The 18,487-nt window shown below is 41.8% G+C and overlaps 1 protein-coding gene across 1 annotated transcript in view; it reads right to left on the bottom strand.

Annotated features, from left to right (window-relative positions):
- Positions 1-738: 738 nt before the first annotated feature.
- VSIG1 (V-set and immunoglobulin domain containing 1) overlaps positions 739-18,487 on the bottom strand; it is a gene marked incomplete at its 5' end in the record, with an annotated part of 32,252 nt that continues 14,503 nt past the window's right edge. Inside the window, 5 exons of the mRNA XM_083371863.1 lie at positions 739-972; positions 2,526-2,664; positions 4,087-4,206; positions 4,595-4,617; positions 16,023-16,104. Coding sequence (XP_083227989.1) covers positions 819-972; positions 2,526-2,664; positions 4,087-4,206; positions 4,595-4,617; positions 16,023-16,104 — 518 coding nt within the window. The 3' untranslated portion in view covers positions 739-818. The remainder of the gene's footprint in view (positions 973-2,525; positions 2,665-4,086; positions 4,207-4,594; positions 4,618-16,022; positions 16,105-18,487) is intronic.

Here is an 18,487-nt window from a genome sequence, read left to right as displayed (position 1 = left end):
ACTGAGCTGTAAATTAAACCATCCGGGTTTGTACCGTTGGTTAGGATTAATCATGGGACTGGCTAGTTTTTGATTAAACCAGTACAGCATTGCCAATCTATAATCACCTTATAGGTTTACAGACTTAACGACTGCAGTTTGGGTGGTAAAACGGGTCACCACCTGATCACGCCCAATTTTAAAACTTTTGTAGCGCCTGTTAAATGCAGAGTGCTTGTCTAGCTCCCAAAATGTTGTCACATGACTTTGGGGAGATCCCAGGCATCAGAACTTAGAATCTGAATCCTAAATAGCTGTTGGGGACGGGGGGTTGCCTTAACTTTAAACCGCAGCTACGTGACTGGCCATAAGTGAAGGACTACCTGTACTTTATTTTTCACATTTCTGAATCGCCCATCTCTGGGCAGCATACAATAAAAGGTTAAATTTTAAAAACAGTACATATATAAAAGTTTAAAAATGTAGAAGAAGGGTAGGAATTTAACAGGAAATAGCTATTAAAATTAAGAGGCCAAGAGAGGGCTTTCAAGGTACCAATCCACCCTCTTGTGATTGAGGTACCCAGCTGCTGCGGTTTATTCAATTAATCATGGTTTTAGACAATCTCACGTGTGGTGTGAATCTGGTCAGGTTATGGGTCTCGTATGAAATGAATAGAAGGCTGGAGAAATTCGATCTCAAATGACTAGGCACGAATGCCCAATGTGTCACTATTTCAAAGCCACAGATAACGGGATCAGTGTAAAAAAAATCATGATTAGATGGCCTGCTTTTTAGGGCAACCACTGGCTTTAGGAAACGGATTGATGGCCCATTTCCTACATCTCATTTTCAGGCAATATGGCAACTTGGGCTTCTTCAGGGCTACCATGTTCTCCCATCTCATTAGCTTCTTTGTTTGGTGGGACTGGAGCCATGGGAACGCTGGCTTGGCTGGGCACTGCAGCATATTCCGACTTTGTGGGCATAGGCCTGCAGAAAAACAAAGAGTTGAATTGAATTGAATACTTTATTTGGCCAAGTATGATTAGACACACAAGAAATTTGTCTCCAGTGCAGAAGCTCTCCGCATACATGCAAAGCAACAGAATAGTAGTAGTAGTAATAACAGTAGTAGCAGTAGTAATAATAATAATACCACCACCACCACCAATGGGAGTAAAGAAGATAAGAAGGATAAAGAACACTACAGCCATATTATGGATAAATGGATAGATAACACATAGGCATTAAGACAATTTAAAAGCTTAGGTGGATGTGCAATTTTTCTTGATGCAGCATGTTGCGGGAGAAGCCCATTCGAACACCTCTTTTATGGAAAGGCTCAACGGGGTGGGCTTTCCCAGTTCAAGGGTCTTAGGTTGCAATTCCATCATTCGTGTCTATTGGGCAGAATGCTGAGAATTGAAGTCCAGGGCAGGAGGAGATACTCGGTTGGAGAAGGCTGTAGTAACCCTTTTAGGCTAATCCAACATTATTCTATTTTTCCTGCTTTTCATGAGTCTAGTAGTTTTATATAATCTCAACTTCAGCTTCACTCTCTGCCTACGTGTAGTTTATCTGATCATGTTATTGAGGTGGTCTCCATCCCTGTCTTCTTGGAGGGTCTAGTCCAGGGGTAGGGAACCTTGGCTCTTTTATGACTCGTGGACTTCAACTCCCAGAATTCCTGAGCCAGCCACGAGTCATAAAAGAGCCAAGGTTGCCTACCCCTGGTCTACTCAATTAGCCAAATGTCTGCCATGAAGCAATGACCAGTCTAACCTTACATAGCTTCTGACATAAAACATGGAATAATCGAGCTGGAAGGGACCTTGGAGGTCTTCTAGTCCAACCCCCTACTCAAGTCGGGAAACTTATATCACCCCAAGCAAATGTCTGTCCAGGCTCTTCTTAAAAAGACTGCTGTGATGGATCACCCACAACTTCTGGAGGCAAAACTCTTCCACTGATCAATTGTTCTCACTGCCGGGAAATTTTCCTTAGTTCTAGGTTGGATCTGCCTTTATTGATCTTCCTTTAATTTAATTTAATGATCTAGCAGCTTTCCTGGTTACTCATAAATTCAACTTGGTTCCTTTATGTGCCCATAAAAATTGCAATTCTTAGCCTGGGATTGCATCCTTCACTACTTATTGGGGAGGTTTTCTTATTTTTTTTAAAAAAATCCTATCTTATTGTGTAAATAACTCAAGGTGGTGAAAGCACCTAATATTCCATCTTCCTATTTTTTCCACAAGATCCCTGTGAAGTCAGGATTTGGCTTAGCTACTATGGCTGGTCCACCAGGGATGTAGCTTAGTCTGACGTACGAAGCCAGCCAATTGAGGCTGATTCTACAAGTCTACTGAAGGCCCATCATTGACAGCCTAACCTTGGAATCCAGCCAGTGTGCTGAGAAAAATAAATCTGCGACTTATTGGCTAAACTCTTGTTCCAACAAACTCTGGATTAAAACCATGAGCCAACCTGAGTTCGGACAAATTTCAGAGCTTTCTTCCGAAAAGTTCTCTCGATAAACTTACTGCATTTCCTTGGAATCAGGCTTCTGCTTTCTCCTCTTCTTCTTCTCTCTGGAGATGAGAATCCAACCGAGGACACATATCAAGGCAGCAGCTAGAATTGCCGCAATTAATGCTCCCGCAATGATGCCGCCTTCTGAATCTGCCGGGAGAGAGAAAAAAACTGTCATTTATACAAGAAACTCCTTAGCAGAGGACGCGAAGCGGGTACCTCACACTTCTGAGTGGATTAGAGAATAGGAAAGGCGATGTATCCATCTTGGCAAGATTTGCACATATTGTCGGTTTGGCTTAGTGTGCTATGTGCAAATTTGGCCGTTCTGCCTTGGAACAACACAGCAGGATGAAAAACTTCTGATTTCGGGTTCCTTTGTGAATGCCGCTGTTGAAATCAAGGGGGCTTCCCTTTGGGGGACCAAAATGGCGCCCTTTCAGTGTGTGAATTCCAACCAGCTCTTTTCAATTCATGAATGTGATGGAATAACTACAGGGCCCTTTTGGTGGCACAATAATTCAAAGTCAACATAGAATAATAGTGTTGGACGGGACCATGGAGGTCTTCTGACTCCAACCCCTTGCCTACGGCAGGAGATCCTAACCACTCTGACTTTCCCAGTCTCTTCTTGAAAACCTCCAGCGTTGGAGCACCCACAACTTCTGAAGGCAAGCCGTTCCACTGATTAATTGTCCTCATTGCCAGGAAATTTCTCCTTAGTTCTAGGTTGGATTTCACTCAAAAGGAAATGCTTCAATCACATCTCTATTACAATTCGGTTAGGACTTCAGGAAAATGTGTTGATTCCCTAATTGGGTGCTGCTTTATCCTTAAAACTACCTCATAGGTAGCTTGAAGTTTTCTTTTTTTTTCTGTTGAGGAATGAAGACCAAGGAAAAATGGCTTCCCCCCCCAAAAAAAAGACAAGGGCTAAGATTGGGTTGAGGCCATGCTACACTTACAGCATCTGAGCTTGGCCCCTTGTTTACATTTCCATTCATTTACAGTTCTACCCTGGTGTTCCCTTCAGAAGATGCTCAACAATACGGTAAGATTAGGATTAAAAAAAACACTTTCCAAGTTATACAAAATCATCTAAATTATATAATATTTAACACCCAGTAAGTAAACCATTATTAGAGAGCCAGCTGTGTGTAGTAGTTAAGGCATCAGGCTAGAAACCAGGGGCTGTGAGTTCTAGTTCTGCCTTAGCCCAAAGCCAACTGGGTGACCTTGGGCCAGTCCCATTCTCTTAGCCCAGGGAAGGGCGCAACGGCAAATCGCTTCTGAAAAACCTTGCCAATGGGGTTTTTCAGAAGCGGTTTGCCATTGCTGCCTCCTTGGGGCTGAGAGAATGGGACTGGCCCAAGGTCACCCAGTTGGCTTTGGGCTAAGGCAGAACTGAAACTCACAGTCACCAGGTTTCCAGCCTGAGAATTGTGGCGTTTCCGTGCTTTTATTAAAATAGTTGAGGGTTTTTTTTAATTATTAAAAAAAAACGGCTGGTTTACACAAGAAGCAATGTAGAAACATTGGAAATTAAATGGAACAGGTAAGACAAAACTCAACGTTTTGTGGTGAGGTCGATGTGACAGGAGCTGTTTCCAAGGATGTTGATAGCTGTACATTGGTAAAAGCCTTCTTCAAATCGGGACAGGTTGCCTAGAACCAAGCGTCCTGAGGAAGGATCTGGAAAGAAAGACAGGAGGAAGGCCTCATCTTAAAACCTAGTTAGCGCTGGCATCGATTTGGCCCAGAATCCCTTGGATAGCGAGATAATGGGCAGCGTACAAATGTATTAATAATCATTTTGGAAGATGGGAAGTGTCAGCTTCTTAAGGTGGGCTGACACCACAGAGATTTCAGGAACTGTACTTTATTGTAGAGTGTATTAATGTAAGTTTGAAAGCTTATATTACCCCTGTTTCCCCCAAAATAAGACCCAATCAGAAAATAAGCCCTACCATGATTTTTCAGGATGCTTGTAATGTAAGCCCTACTCCCAAAATAAGCCCCAGTTAAGATCGTCAGCCAGATGGACGCATTATTACCATATTTCTCCGGAAATAAGACTTACCTGGAAAATAAGCCTTAATGCGTCTTTTGGAGCAAAAATTAATATAAGACCCGGTCTTACTTACGGGGAAACACGGTAACTTCCTCTTCTCTATGACAGCCCCTCCAGTACTGGAAGATTGCTGTCATAACACCTCTTATTCCTCCTCTTCATTGGACTAGACATATCTAGTTCCCGCAACTGTTCATTGTATTGTTTTAGCCTCCAGTCCCTAATCAAGTTCTAGAGCAGACATGTCAAACACAAGGCCCGGGGGCTGGATCCGGCCCGCGAAGTGGTTTCATGTGGCCCACGAAGCCATCCTGGAAAGAGTGAGGGAACGGCCCCCACTGCCTTGGCCCTGGCCCAGAGACCCTCCTTCTGCCAGAGACCCTCAGATCTGCCCCACTCCTGCCCAGGCCCCCATAGGCACCCTTGATGCGAATGATGTAGAGCCACGCCCACCCAGTAGGCCATACGCACTCTAGCCATGCCCACCCAGTAGGCCACGCCCACCCTGGCCACACCCACCCAGCCCCTTGAGGGCAACCACAATGCTGATGTGGCCCTCAATGAAATTGAGTTTGACACCCCTGTTCTAGAGCGTCAAATCTTCTTGTATCGTGGTGACCAGGACTGGACACAGTATTCCAAAGGCGTCCTCAACAGAGCCACAAAAGTGATGAGGCCACCCTTGAGCTTGTTTGGAGGTTCTAGCAGGGGAGCGCAGCTATCGTATACCCTTGACCGAAGATCGGTACACTCCTTCTATCTGGGATGGTCGTCCTCTTCCACCGAGCGCGCAGCTTCGGGAGGGACGCACATGGAGCGGTGAGGGAGGAAGGGGACACCCGCCTAGCCAGCCAGATCAGCCGAATCAACCCTGGCGATCAATGGGGTGACAGATGTCGCAGCCAGATCGCCCTCACATCCAGCTACAGAGGATAGAAGGAACAAATCCGGTGAGTTAACAGAGAAACATGGAACTAGAGACAAGGAAGAGAGAGAGCCCCGAATCACGAGATCCACAAAAACCAGAAATAAGTAAGATGAAGGGAGGTGAGTGTAGTATTATGTCTGTGAATATTAATGGATTGAATTCGCCAGTGAAAAGGCGGAAATTTTTTAATAGGCTTATTCACCAACAATTGGATATCGTGGCAATACAAGAAGTCCATATAAAGGAACAACAAAAATATTTGTTAGTACAACCAAGAATAGGGAACCTATTCGTTTCCTTAGACCGACACAAGAAAAAGAGAGGAGTGGCACTATATGTAAACCCAAAATTGACTGCAAAACTAATTTATAACGATAAAGAGGGTAGAATACTGATAGTCGAGGTTATAATAAACCACAGGAAGGTCTTGATGGTAGAGATATATGCCCCAAACCATAACCAAGAACAATTTTTCAAAACACTTCACAATAAGATATGTAGCATTGATTATGAGGAGATTTGTTTAATAGGAGATTTTAATGCTATCCTAGATATAAATTTGGATTATATGGGAAAGACGCTTAGGAAAAAGAAGAGAAGAACTCTACCGAGATCTTTTCTTAACTTGGCTGAGGAACTAAATATCCAAGATGTCTGGAGGGAAAGAAATCGTAAGGCTAGACAATATACATATTACTCCAACCGACATAACTCATGGTCTAGAATAGACATGGTGTGGATGACGAAAGAAATTAGTTCAGAAATAGATGAGGTACATATAGCGACAGGTACTTGGGCAGATCACAATCCTATTAAACTTATCTGGAAAGGTTCCAAAAAAATATCCAGATGGACGCTTCAAAGAGCAATTTTAAAAGAAGACGAATTCAAATCTAAGATGGAGAGAGAACTAAGTTTTTTCTTTAAGGAAAATAAAGCTATAGACACCTCAGTACAAAACAATTGGGATACAGCTAAGGCTGTGATGAGAGGGGTAGCGAGGGCATATATGGTATATAAAAATAAGGGGAAAAGACAACAACGGGAAAGATTAGAAGAGGAATATAAGAGCTTAGAAGTTACACTCCAACAAGATCCACAAAAAGAGAATATCAAGCAATCTATGGATCTGATTAAACACAAACTTAACATTCTAGACAAAGAGAAATTGGCACAACAATTGAGAAACACGAAACAAAATTTTTTTGAAAATGCAAATAAACCGGGCCGGTGGCTCGCATACAAATTGGGAAAACAAAAGGGGAAAAACTGGATTCACGAACTACGAGATGAGGAAGGGAGAATATTCCACCAGGAGGAAAAAAAAAATTATAGCCCAGGAATTTTATGAACGTTTATATAAAGAAGATAGCCAGGCAAGTGTGGAGAAAATGGAGGAATATTTTCAAAGAGCCAAACTACCTAAGGTCACAGAAGATACCAGAAATATGTTAAACGAGGAAATTCGACTATCTGAGGTGATAAAAGCTATTAATGCACAAAAGAATAATAAAGCATCGGGACCCGACGGTCTTCCATCAGAGATTTATAAAGAATTACAAAATATCCTAGCTCAACCCCTAGTGGAGGTATTTAACGCAGTATTAGAAGGCGCAAGGACGCCTAAATCTTGGCTAGAGGCAAACATAACCCTTATTCCGAAAGATAACACAGACCATACATTAATCCAAAATTACAGACCCATATCACTTCTTAACTCGGACTACAAGATATTTACATCAATTATAGCGGAACGATTGAAACGATTTCTGAATGATTTCATACACGCAGATCAAAATGGTTTTCTCGCTAAGAGACACACTAAGCACAACATTAGAATAATATTAGATACATTGGAGTACTATGAATTACATAGCGAACAACAGATGGCATTACTTTTCTTAGACGCCCAAAAGGCATTTGACAATGTTAAATGGTCTTTTTTGTGCCAACAGCTTAGCTTTATGAATATGGGTGAAAAATTTATAAATATAATTAGGGCAATTTATGACAATCAGGAAGCAAAAATAATTATTAATGGGGAAGCATCTAGCAAGTTTCAAATTCAAAAGGGAACACGGCAAGGCTGCCCCTTATCACCGTTGCTGTTTATATTGACTCTTGAAGTATTAACGAGAACTATAAGAAACGACCCAAAGATAAAAGGATTAACCATTAAAAAGGAAACCTTTAAATTGCAAGCTTTCGCGGACGATCTAGTTTTTATTATGGAGGATCCATGTCAGACGGGACCAAAGCTATTGGAAGAATTATCTAAATATGGTGAGGTTGCCGGACTGCGAATAAATAGAAATAAGACCAAGATGATTGTTAAAAATATGACCAATAAACAAAAAGGTAATCTGGCCGAAATCACGGATATAGAAATAGTCAAGAAAATAAAATATTTAGGGATTAACATTACGGCTAGATGCACTTCACTCAAAAAGGATAATTATGATAGTGTAGTGAATCAAATAAAAGGTGACCTGGAAAGATGGGGAAACCTAAAACTCTCATTATTGGGAAGAATCGCTGTCATTAAGATGAATATTCTGCCTAAAATCCTGTTTCTGTTTCAGAATATCCCAATTCAACTCGACTCTAAATTTTTTCGAAATTTGGATAAATTATCACTAAATTTTATTTGGCAGGGGAAAAAACCAAGAATTAAATTGAAATATTTACAAGACACGAAGGAAAATGGGGGTTTTGGATTGCCAGACTGGGAATTATATTACCACGCCGCGGCCCTGAGCTGGATTAGAGAATGGGTAATCTTGAGAAATAGAAGACTATTAACTTTAGAGGGTCACGATTTGCAATATGGCTGGCATGCTTTCCTATGGACGGAGAAACAAGGTCTTTTCTCGCATTTTCAAAGACACCGGATCAGGCAAGCGCTACTCAATACTTGGAAAAAAATTAGATCTCACAATTACACCAAAATACCGGTCTGGCTATCCACCCTTGAAGCGATAGTTTACCCAAATCTGTTTGATTTGGGTAACATAATCTCATACAAGGATATTCTGAATGAGGAGGGGGAATTGAAACTTAGGAATGAACTAGAATTACAAGGTATAAAACTCGATTGGTGGGCCTACTTACAAATCCAATCGAGATTTAGGAAGGATAAAAATGAATGGGGGATATATACCTCTGAAACAGCATTGGACAAAATATTATTGGGACCGGACTCTAAACAAATAAGGAATTTTTATAAATTACTTTTGGGATATAAGCTGTTTGAAGAGCAAGTGAAAGACCCCATGTTGATCTGGGCTAACAATTTAGGACATAACATCGACCTAGATACTTGGCAAACAATTTGGGATAGGAATAAAAGGATAACACTGGCCTCATCGTATAAAGAAAATTTATTTAAAATGTTTTACCGATGGCATCTCCCCCCAGCCCGCTTAGCAAAAATGTACACAACAGTATCTCCCAAATGTTGGAAGTGTTCTGAAGAGATAGGCACATACTTCCACACGTGGTGGTCTTGCAGTAAAACACAAAAATTTTGGAGAATGATTTGGATTTGGCTGAAAGAAATATTGAAACAAGATCTGGAGTTTAGTCCAGAACTTTTCTTGTTGGGAATCACGAAAGAGAAATATCCTAAAGATGTGCTATACTTAACGATCCATATTATCACAGCAGCTAGAATATCATTTGCGCAAAAATGGAAAAAGAATGAGATCCCAGGACAAAAAGAGGTTATTAGGAAAATTTGGGATTGCGCTGAAATGGACAGATTAACTTTGGAATTAAAGAATAAAGATCAATCAGACTATTATAGAATTTGGAACAAATTGTATCTTTGGATGGATAAAAAGAAAGGTCTCTATTAGGTTTTACAGACTAGCTCACTGTTTTAAATATTGTGGTATTTCACCGATTTGTAATCTAAGTGTATTTAAGTGTATTTTTGATGTACATATATACATGTATATATATATATATTTAAACATTGTAGACAAAAAGGTTTGTCAGCTCGCTGGTACTGTGTCCAATGTTTTTAAATAATAAATTTAATAAAAAAATTAAAAAAAAAAAAGTGATGAGGCCACCCTTGAAATATTGTGTCCAATTCTGGTCAACAAGATGCAAAAAAAAGACGCTGAATTGTTGCACCTCAGCCTTTCCATAGGAACTGGAAGGAGAAAGCTACTCACTGTATGACTCAGTTACAGGCTGCGCTTTATCTCCAGTTAGTCGGTACCATTTGTAGACTGGCTTTGGCAGACCGGTTTGCGAAATGCAGGCTAAAGTGACCAAGTGGCCAATTTCAACGTCAGAATGATGGCTTGAACCAAAATTGCACAGGGGCTTCGAAGGAGGAACTGAAATATGAAACAGCAAATAAAAGTGAAATTGAAATTATCTTTCTCTTTTTTTTCTCATTGCGTTGTACGCTAGGGCAGGGCTCCCCAACCGGTGAGCCATGGCCCACTACCAGTCCGTGGCCTATTTGAAACCAGGCCGCATGAGTGGCTGGCTGGTGCATGCGTGTGCATGCGCACAGCCCCACTCGTGTGAGCATCGCCTCACTCATAGGAGGGTTGCAGGCGCTTGTAGCCCAATTTGTGCAAGCATCGCAGGCGCTCGGGGCCTCATGCGAGCATCATGGGTGCTCTCAGTCCCACTTGCACAAGCAACGGGTGCACATGTGCATGCATGCATGCACATGCACCTGCCCCTCCCTTTCCTGCCCTCCCCTCCTTTGCCTCCTGGAAAGGTTGAGGAACTCTGTTCTAGGGCAGGGGTTCCAACCTCTGGGCCGTGGATTGGTATCGGGCTGTGTCCTGTTAGGATCCGGGCCGCACAGCTGAAGATGAATGGTGGGGAGCGAAACCGCGCATGCGTGGGATCTAGATTGCATGCTTCTCTTCCCTGCCTCCAGTCCATGGGAAAATAATCTTCCACGAAACTTGGTCCCTGGTGCCAAAAGGTTTTGGGACTGCTGTTCTAGAGGACTGTTTTTTCCAGTCTGGTGCCTTTATGACGCATTGGGCACCTGCTTTTCCAATAAATAACGAGACGGCTCTTCTTATACTTTAGTAATTCTCCAGAAATGAGGTTTTAAATATATCAGCAGTGGACCGAGACTAGCAACTTTCAAACTTGGGAACTTTTAAGATATGTGGGTTTTAACACCCAGAGTTGCCAACTGTGAAAGGAGTAAACTCTTACTTCAAGAAAAATACATAATTCTACAAGATCGGAAAAGTCTTCATAATTCCGGAATGCTTAGAAGAAAAATGGAAATTGCCTTCCTTGGATGGCAGGAGAGCCGAGAGGAATCCTGAGCAGGAAGTATACATTGACTACATTCACATCTTGGACCAAACTGTTCTTTGTTAAACCATGATTTAATGTAAAAAAAATCACAACCAACTGCGTTTATGTAACATGAACCATAATTTGGTTTGGTCACACAACAGACTAAGCCACACGTTTGGCCAATTGCATAGATTCGAACGCTGTACTATTTGTCTGCACTCAAGATTTGTGTTTACAAAATGACTCACCTGTGACATTACATCATGGTTTGTTTTATAAACCTCAATGAAACAAGTTCACACTACACTTTGTCAAATCTGATAGACACACATGATGGCTCAATGCAAGACATGAATTCTGTTGATAGTTAATCAGAAGCTCAAGTATACATCTATAGACTGGGTCACATACCATCTTAAGCCATAGCTTGTTGGCTAACCAGGCTTGCACACTGTATTAAGCCATAAACAGTGGTTGATCAACCACAGTGAGTGAATACTTAGGGCTTAGATTTGTACACTGCTTCATGGTGCTTTACAGCGGTTTACAGAGTCAGCACATTGCCCCCAACAATCTGGGTCATCCTCATTTTACCGACCTTGGAAGGATGGAAGGCTGAGTCAACCTTGAGCTGGTCAGGATTGAACTCCATGCTGTGCACAGAGTTTGCCTGCAATACTGCATTCTAACCACTGCGCCACCACGGCTCTTACATTCAATATGCTAAGCCAGAACAGAATGCAAAACATAGTTTGGCTTAGCTTGATGTGGAAGCCAATCACTGAACCTTTAATTCACTGTAGCAGGTGACGAGCACAGAAACACACTAAAGTAGAAAAGGTGAAATAAGTACCTAGCACGCTGACCGACACTGATTTTTCACCTTCGCTTGCAGCACCGTCCTTAAAATTGTAAACTGAACACCTATAAACCCCTGAGTCTGAGGGCTGCATGTTGAAGATGGAAAGGTTTGCGTTTCCTGTGTTGTTTGCTACTTGACATCGGCCCTTCAACTGTCCAAGGTAATAAGATTTGCCAGACTGCCAAACATAAATCTGTGAAACAGAATTTGACATTCATCAAAGCGGTGGTGGAAGAAAAAAAATGTGGTTATTTGTTTTCCTCCCGATTTTGAGCCTGTCTGTAAAAAAAAAAAAAAGATAAGTTTCCAGGTCAGTTCAGAAAACAGTAAAATACATATATTAGAATTCCACCTGTCTTTTGATAAGTGTACATTGGTGCTGGGTGCGTCACTGATCAACTAGTAGTTAACTAGATTTCATCTAATGCAGAAATATCCTTAGGATTCCTGGGATGCTTCAACAAGATTAAGGTCCAAAACCGTAGTTCCAGATTAATTATGAAGTATTTACAGGGGGGAAAAACAGATAAAGCATTTAGAATGGCCTTCACCATCCCCAACTTAATTATTAAATATCTGCGGAGAAGATCTCTGGCATCTAACGCATGCAAGGAGATCTAAAAAATATTATTTAAAAAGTCCATCCAAGGCAGCGAACTTTTCCACTTTGGCCCCGCAGGTGTTCGTTAGAAGACTTATCATTAACTACTTTCTCCATAATAGAATGAGCTCTATTAGGGATGGATTTTAGCTAGATTTTAGCCATGCTGTACTGATTTAAGAACATAAGAGGAGTCCTGAAACTGGATTAGGCTAAGGGCCAGCAGACAGGGTCACACAGTCAGCTGCATGCCAGAAGAACACAAAGACAGATCGGAAACACATTCAGCTTCTCAGCGGGCACTTAGGAGATCCTGCCTGTGGTCACCATTGATTCCTACCAAATTTGTCCATCGTCACCAATAGCAGTAGATTCCACTGCTGAACAGCACAATGTATGAACCTATATGCCCTTTCCATAGAAGATCCTGAGTTTTATCATTTACAGAAGTACAGGATAACAGGGCTGGAAGGGATCCTGGAGGTCTTCTAGTCCAATCCCCCGCTGGAATAGGAGACCCTATATTATTCTGGATAAATGGCTTCCAGTCTCCCGGTGATGGATCACCCATTACTTCTGGAGGCAAAGCCGTTCGGCGGATTAATTGTTCTCACTGACAGGAAATTTCTCCCTAATTCTAAATCGGGTTCTCTCTTTTTTTTGATAAGCTTCCATCTGTTACTTCTTGTCCTGCCCTCAGCTGCTTTTGTTTTATTTATTTATTTTTCCACATTTCTGAACCACCCATCTCCCTCAAAGAGGTGTGGGGGGGGAAAAAAATCTCCTCTAGCTACATTTTGCACACCGTGCACGGTTTTTAGACACCTCCACTACTGTGTGTGGCCAAGAAAAATAAAAAAGGCCTTCCAATAATTGTGCCTTTTGAAGTGCAGTTTTGAGAGGCAGGTGAGTTAAACACTATCATTTCAGTGAGGCCTCCTTGGTGCTCTTTGAGCTTGCTTGTTTTCTTTCATTACCCAACTACCATAGATAACATCATCAGTGATAGAAGGGAGGGAGGGAGGGAGGGAGGGAGGGAGGGAGGGAGGGAGGAGGAGGAGGAGGAGGAGGAGGAGGAGGAGGAGGAGAATGATGACTGTGGGCTCCTTGGTGCTCTCTGAACTTCCTTGTTTTCTTGCAGACGTTTCATTACCCAAACGAGGTAACACCAGGGCTTTTTTTGTCATAGAACGCTCAGAACGGAGTTCCGGAGTTCCGGCACCTTTTTTGGATGGAACCTTGTATGGTAGGCAAGGCAGGTTGTGTGACATGTGTGAGTTCCAGCACCTTTTTCTTTTACAAAAAAAGCACTGAGTAACACCATCAGTGCTAGAAAGGAGTGGGATTTGTGGAGTGAAAAGGGGGGAGGAGGAAGAGGAGATGGGACAAGGAGGAGGAGGACTGTGGGGTCTTTGGTGCTGTCTGAGCTCGAAGACGTTTCATTAACCAACTAGGAAACATCATTATTGTTAGAAGAGAGTGTGAAGAACTGAATTCCAGAAACTCATCTGAGCTTTTAACAAAAATGCGGAGGTAGACCTTGACTTACGACCGGTTCCCAAATTCCGATGAGCACCCCTCCTTCCTGTGGTCACCAAAATGTGTTGAACACTCAGCAACAAGCAGCAGTTTACAGCATCTCTGGCTCATATAATGGCATTTTATGATGGTTTTGCTTATAACCGGCATTTACTTCCAGGTTTTCAGCAAAATCAACCCACAGTGAACGCTGGGCTTAACAACTGCAATGCATGCATAACGGCCACTGGAAAAAAGGTCATAAAATCGGGTTGGTCACAGGGGTGACCCACTTTAGAACCATTAAGACTCATGACCCTGATGGCCAAGCTCAATTACAGTCGTACGTCAAGGACTAACCTGTATAAGGAGCACATTAGAAATCCCAAACGATCGTATTCTTCTTCTTATAGATTTCATGTTCTTACCTTGTGAATCTCGCTACATCTTCCCCGTTTATCTGTGATAGACACAGTCTTCCCACAATGACTGGTGGCTTTTTCACCCCTATAAAGGCATGTTGATGGCTGCGTTTGAGTAGAAATGTGCTAGTCTGTGAGTTGGTGACTTGGATTTTTTTTAAAAAAAACAACAACAGACAGCACTCTTTTCTTTTTAATGTGAGCAATATGGATTTTCACTGTAGGGTTGCCCCGTCTCCTTTTGGGCCCTAAAGTCACCATTTGGAGTTCACAATCAGGGCTCCGGGATTGCAGCTCTCAACTTCCTCTCCTGGGATTTTAATTCTACCCATCTTGTAGAGGAAGTTGTTAACACTAGAGTTCTACGTTAAGGCGCCAGGCTAGAAAGTGGGTAACCGTGAGTTCAAGTCCCATCTTAAGCCATGAGAGCCAACCGGGTGACATTTTGCCAGTCACTCTCTCAACCCAGCTCACCTCACAGGGCTGTTGGAGAACATAAGAGGAGGAAGCATCCATTGGAAATGTACGCTGGATATATTTGCCACCTTGAATTATTTGTAAAAATAATAAAGTTGGGATTAAAATAAATGCATGAATGAAGGTTACTGGTGGCAGCAAAAATATGCACTAATAAAAAAAATGCTGCCCTTACTCAACTATCAGCAAAGCCAATGATTAGGAAGTAAGGTGTTGGAATTCATCGTTGGAATGTATTTCTATGCAACAACTATAGTGCTGTAGTATTCAGCCAGTAGATGGCAGCATATACAAGTTTGGATCTATGGTATATATACTCTGCTCTTTTGTTCTAAGTAGTTTCCTGTTTCAGTTAGATAGTTGAGCAGTAAAGCACATGGTGACTGTACTCTTTTTTTTTTGCTCTGTGTGGTGCTTTATATGAATAGAATTTCTAACATAGAGAATAGCCAGAGAAGACCTGTTGTGTTGTCCTCATAACCAAAGAACAGGGGACGTATTCCTCTGTTTCATGTAGTCCAGCTATTCCTACCTGGGGAGCTGTCAGGTATAATAGAACACAACTTTCATAATTCTCAGCCAGGATGGTCCATGACTAAAAAATCATGGAAGTGTATGTCATATCTGTTCGACAAAGGGAACACAATTGAAGAAGATTGATTTAGGATTAAGGATTAAGTTGGGCAATTAAATAATATATATAATAGATACTGCCTTGGTGGAAGGGATATTAATTGATGAAGAATATCTGATAGCATCCTCCAAATTTAAAGTTTTTAGCATTCTAAGCATAACACCAAACAAGAGAGGCCTTAGAAGCCAAGACTGATTGTTTCTCTGCTGGCTTAAAATGGATCAGTTTAAAGAATGAAGTAAAGGCAATATGATTACTTTGGTCTCATTACTTCTCTGCTGAAGTACACCTCTGGTCTCTCCTTATAAATAAAAAACATAAACTTATCTTACTTTAAACTCTTTGGAGATCCTCCTACTGAACTACAATAACTTTAGATTGTACCAAAGAAGAGAATATTTGTAACTCAGGGTTAATCTGTAGGGTACTTGGTGTTCTCTGAGTTTGGTGGTTTTCTTGCAAATGTTTCATGACCAAACTAGATAAAATCATCAGTGCACTGAGGATGTTATCTGGTTTGGTCATGAAACATTACCAAAGTTTAGATTGTGTTCCTCATAGCATTCGGAATTCAAAACAACCTTAACCAGGCAATAAGTAACAGCTCAAGTTTGAAATAAAAGCTTAATGTCTTACTCCCGGAGGTTGCAGATTGTTGCCATAAAAATTCCATTGAATCATATTAGGAGTCGTTGCTGTATCATACATGCAAGGAAGTGTGATGTTGGCGCCAACTGTTGTATTCACGGCACTCTTTGGCATGGTCACAATCACACCCTTCACAAGACCTGTGGAAAATCAATCCATTATTTAGGACAAAAAAAAATCAATCAAGGGTCTAGTTGTGTTCAGGAATTGATATGTCACCCCTTTCCAATCTCTGTCTCGGAAAGCAATCTCTGTCTCTTTGGCCACTTGAAGCGTCTCAACCAAACAGAGGTATTTTGGATTATATGCCAGCCTGATGGAATAATTGTAGCCATTATCTTCCTAGCCATGTATTTAAAAAGAAAATCCGGGGACCAAGTTCATGGAAGAGAGGGGGAAAAAAGCAGATGAGGGCATCAAGGGATTCCTAGCCTCGACATCAAAATCTATCTCAAGATAGGCCAATCCAACAGAACTCTATAGAGGGAGACAGAATAGCAGCAAGTAGATTGTGATGTCATTAGGCAAAGGTGGTTAAGTGGGAGGACTGATAGTAAACTTACTGTTCAATGCTGCTGTAATTTCAAATGGTTGCTAAACAAAGCAGTCACTAAACAAGGACTCTGTTTTTGAACTTAGCTTGGGTCCAAGTAATATAATGATTGATAGATTGATTATATATATATACATATATGTTTGCGTGTGCGTGTGTCTCTGTGTGTGTCTGTATCTGTGTGTCAATGTACATAACGTTAGGTAGTTATGGGGAACACAGAGTGGACTAACCCACACTTGGTTGCCAGGCTAATGCCTTGCTTTTTATTGGATTTATATCCTAGTTTTTGTCCACACATCTGAGAAATGGGCCCATCTGACACATCCGCTCTGGGATAGAACATGAAGCATCTTCCCACCAAGAAAATAACCTGGGTATGTCGTTGAAGTCAATAGGAATTAAGTTCGATTCCCATTCAATTCAAAGAAGGCTTTACTTTTATGAATTAATACTGCTCTAGAAAATACAGGTAATCCTCAACTTATGACCACCGTTGAGCCCAAAATTCCTGTCGTTAAGGGAGACATGTATTAAATGTTAAGTGAATTTTGCCCCTTTCTTGCCACAGTTGTTAAGTGAATCACTGTTAAGTCAGGAACACCATTGTTAAATGAATCTGCTTCCGCATTGACTTTGCTTGTTCAGAAGGTCGCGAAAGGGGATCACGTGTCCCCGGGACGCTGCGACCATCATAAATATGAACCAGCCGCCAAGCACCTGAATTTGGATCTCATGACCGTGGGGATGCTGCAGCGGTCATACGTTGAAAAACGTTAATGCCACTTTTCTCTGTGCCATCGTAATTTTGAACGGTGGCTAAACGAACGGTGGTAAGTCGAGGACTACCTGTGTGCAGATGGCATCTGAGTCTTGCCTTGTGAGACGCAAAAACAAACCTGGCAACTGTTATGTAGGGCCCCTGCCAGTAAGTACACTTGTGCAGTGGGAGGATTTAGATAACCAAAGTCAACTTAATAATCTCATAATCAAGGCCAAATGAAACAGCAGATGGAAGCTCTGTGGTCAGATATGGGAAATTCCTGTTCTTTTCTTAAAAGCAGCAACACAAAACGCTCCACTCAGTGGAGTGCCTAGAAGTTAAGGACAACTTTACGTCTTCTAGAATGGCCCAACTGAGATCAAAGAGGAGGAAAAGGGATAGCAAGGCAAGCCCTCTGCAGAATCCCAAATTTGTCAGTTATCCTTTCTGCTAATGTTAGGGTAGAGGGCGGAAGAAAAATGAGAAGTTACTCTCTCCTTGTGACTTCGTTGAAATGCCACGGTGGTCAGCATTTGAAGCACTGACTTAATACTCAAGTAGCTACGTGACTGGTAAATTGGGTTCACCCATTAGATGAGCCTTAACGGAAGCCTTTGGTTTACGGGTTTTTATATTATATTATACTACGGAAAATCTTTAGCTGACCAGTTGTGGTTAAAGCAACCCATGGCTTCTTGCAAGTGTGTACCTGGAAGTGTAGAGTTTGTTTGCATGGTACAATAAACCAAATTTTCTCAAGCTTAGCAACTTTGAGATGCGTGGACTTCAACAGCCAGAATGTACGCTGTCTGGCTGGGGAATCCTGGGAGCTGAGGTCCACACAACCTGAAGCTGCCGAAGTTGGGAAACCCTGCAGCCACTCTGGAGGGTTACCCCCATCTTTCCTGCAGCCTTTCAGCCATGATTTGAGGCTTATTTTGTTGCATTTACCTTCACATTCAATTATAGAACCATAGATATATTTGCGAACTCTCGCATTAAAGTTGCAATTTTGGTATTAGGGTCTGAGGTGCTGTGGAATCAGGACCAGCCTTGGAGGCCTTCAAGATTTTCAAGAAATGATTAGACAGCCATTTGTCTGGAATAGTATAAGGATCTCCTGCTTGTGCAGAGGGCTGGACTAGAAGACCTCTAAGGTTCATTCCAGCTTGGTTATTCTGGGTCAGACTGCACATCTCAGCCCAAC

The sequence above is a fragment of the Vipera ursinii genome (genome assembly GCF_947247035.1).
Source record: "Vipera ursinii genome assembly, chromosome: 12".
Classification (NCBI taxonomy): Eukaryota; Metazoa; Chordata; class Lepidosauria; order Squamata; family Viperidae; genus Vipera; species Vipera ursinii.
Note: the sequence above shows the minus strand (reverse complement) of the source record. Positions and strands in the feature narration are given on the sequence as shown.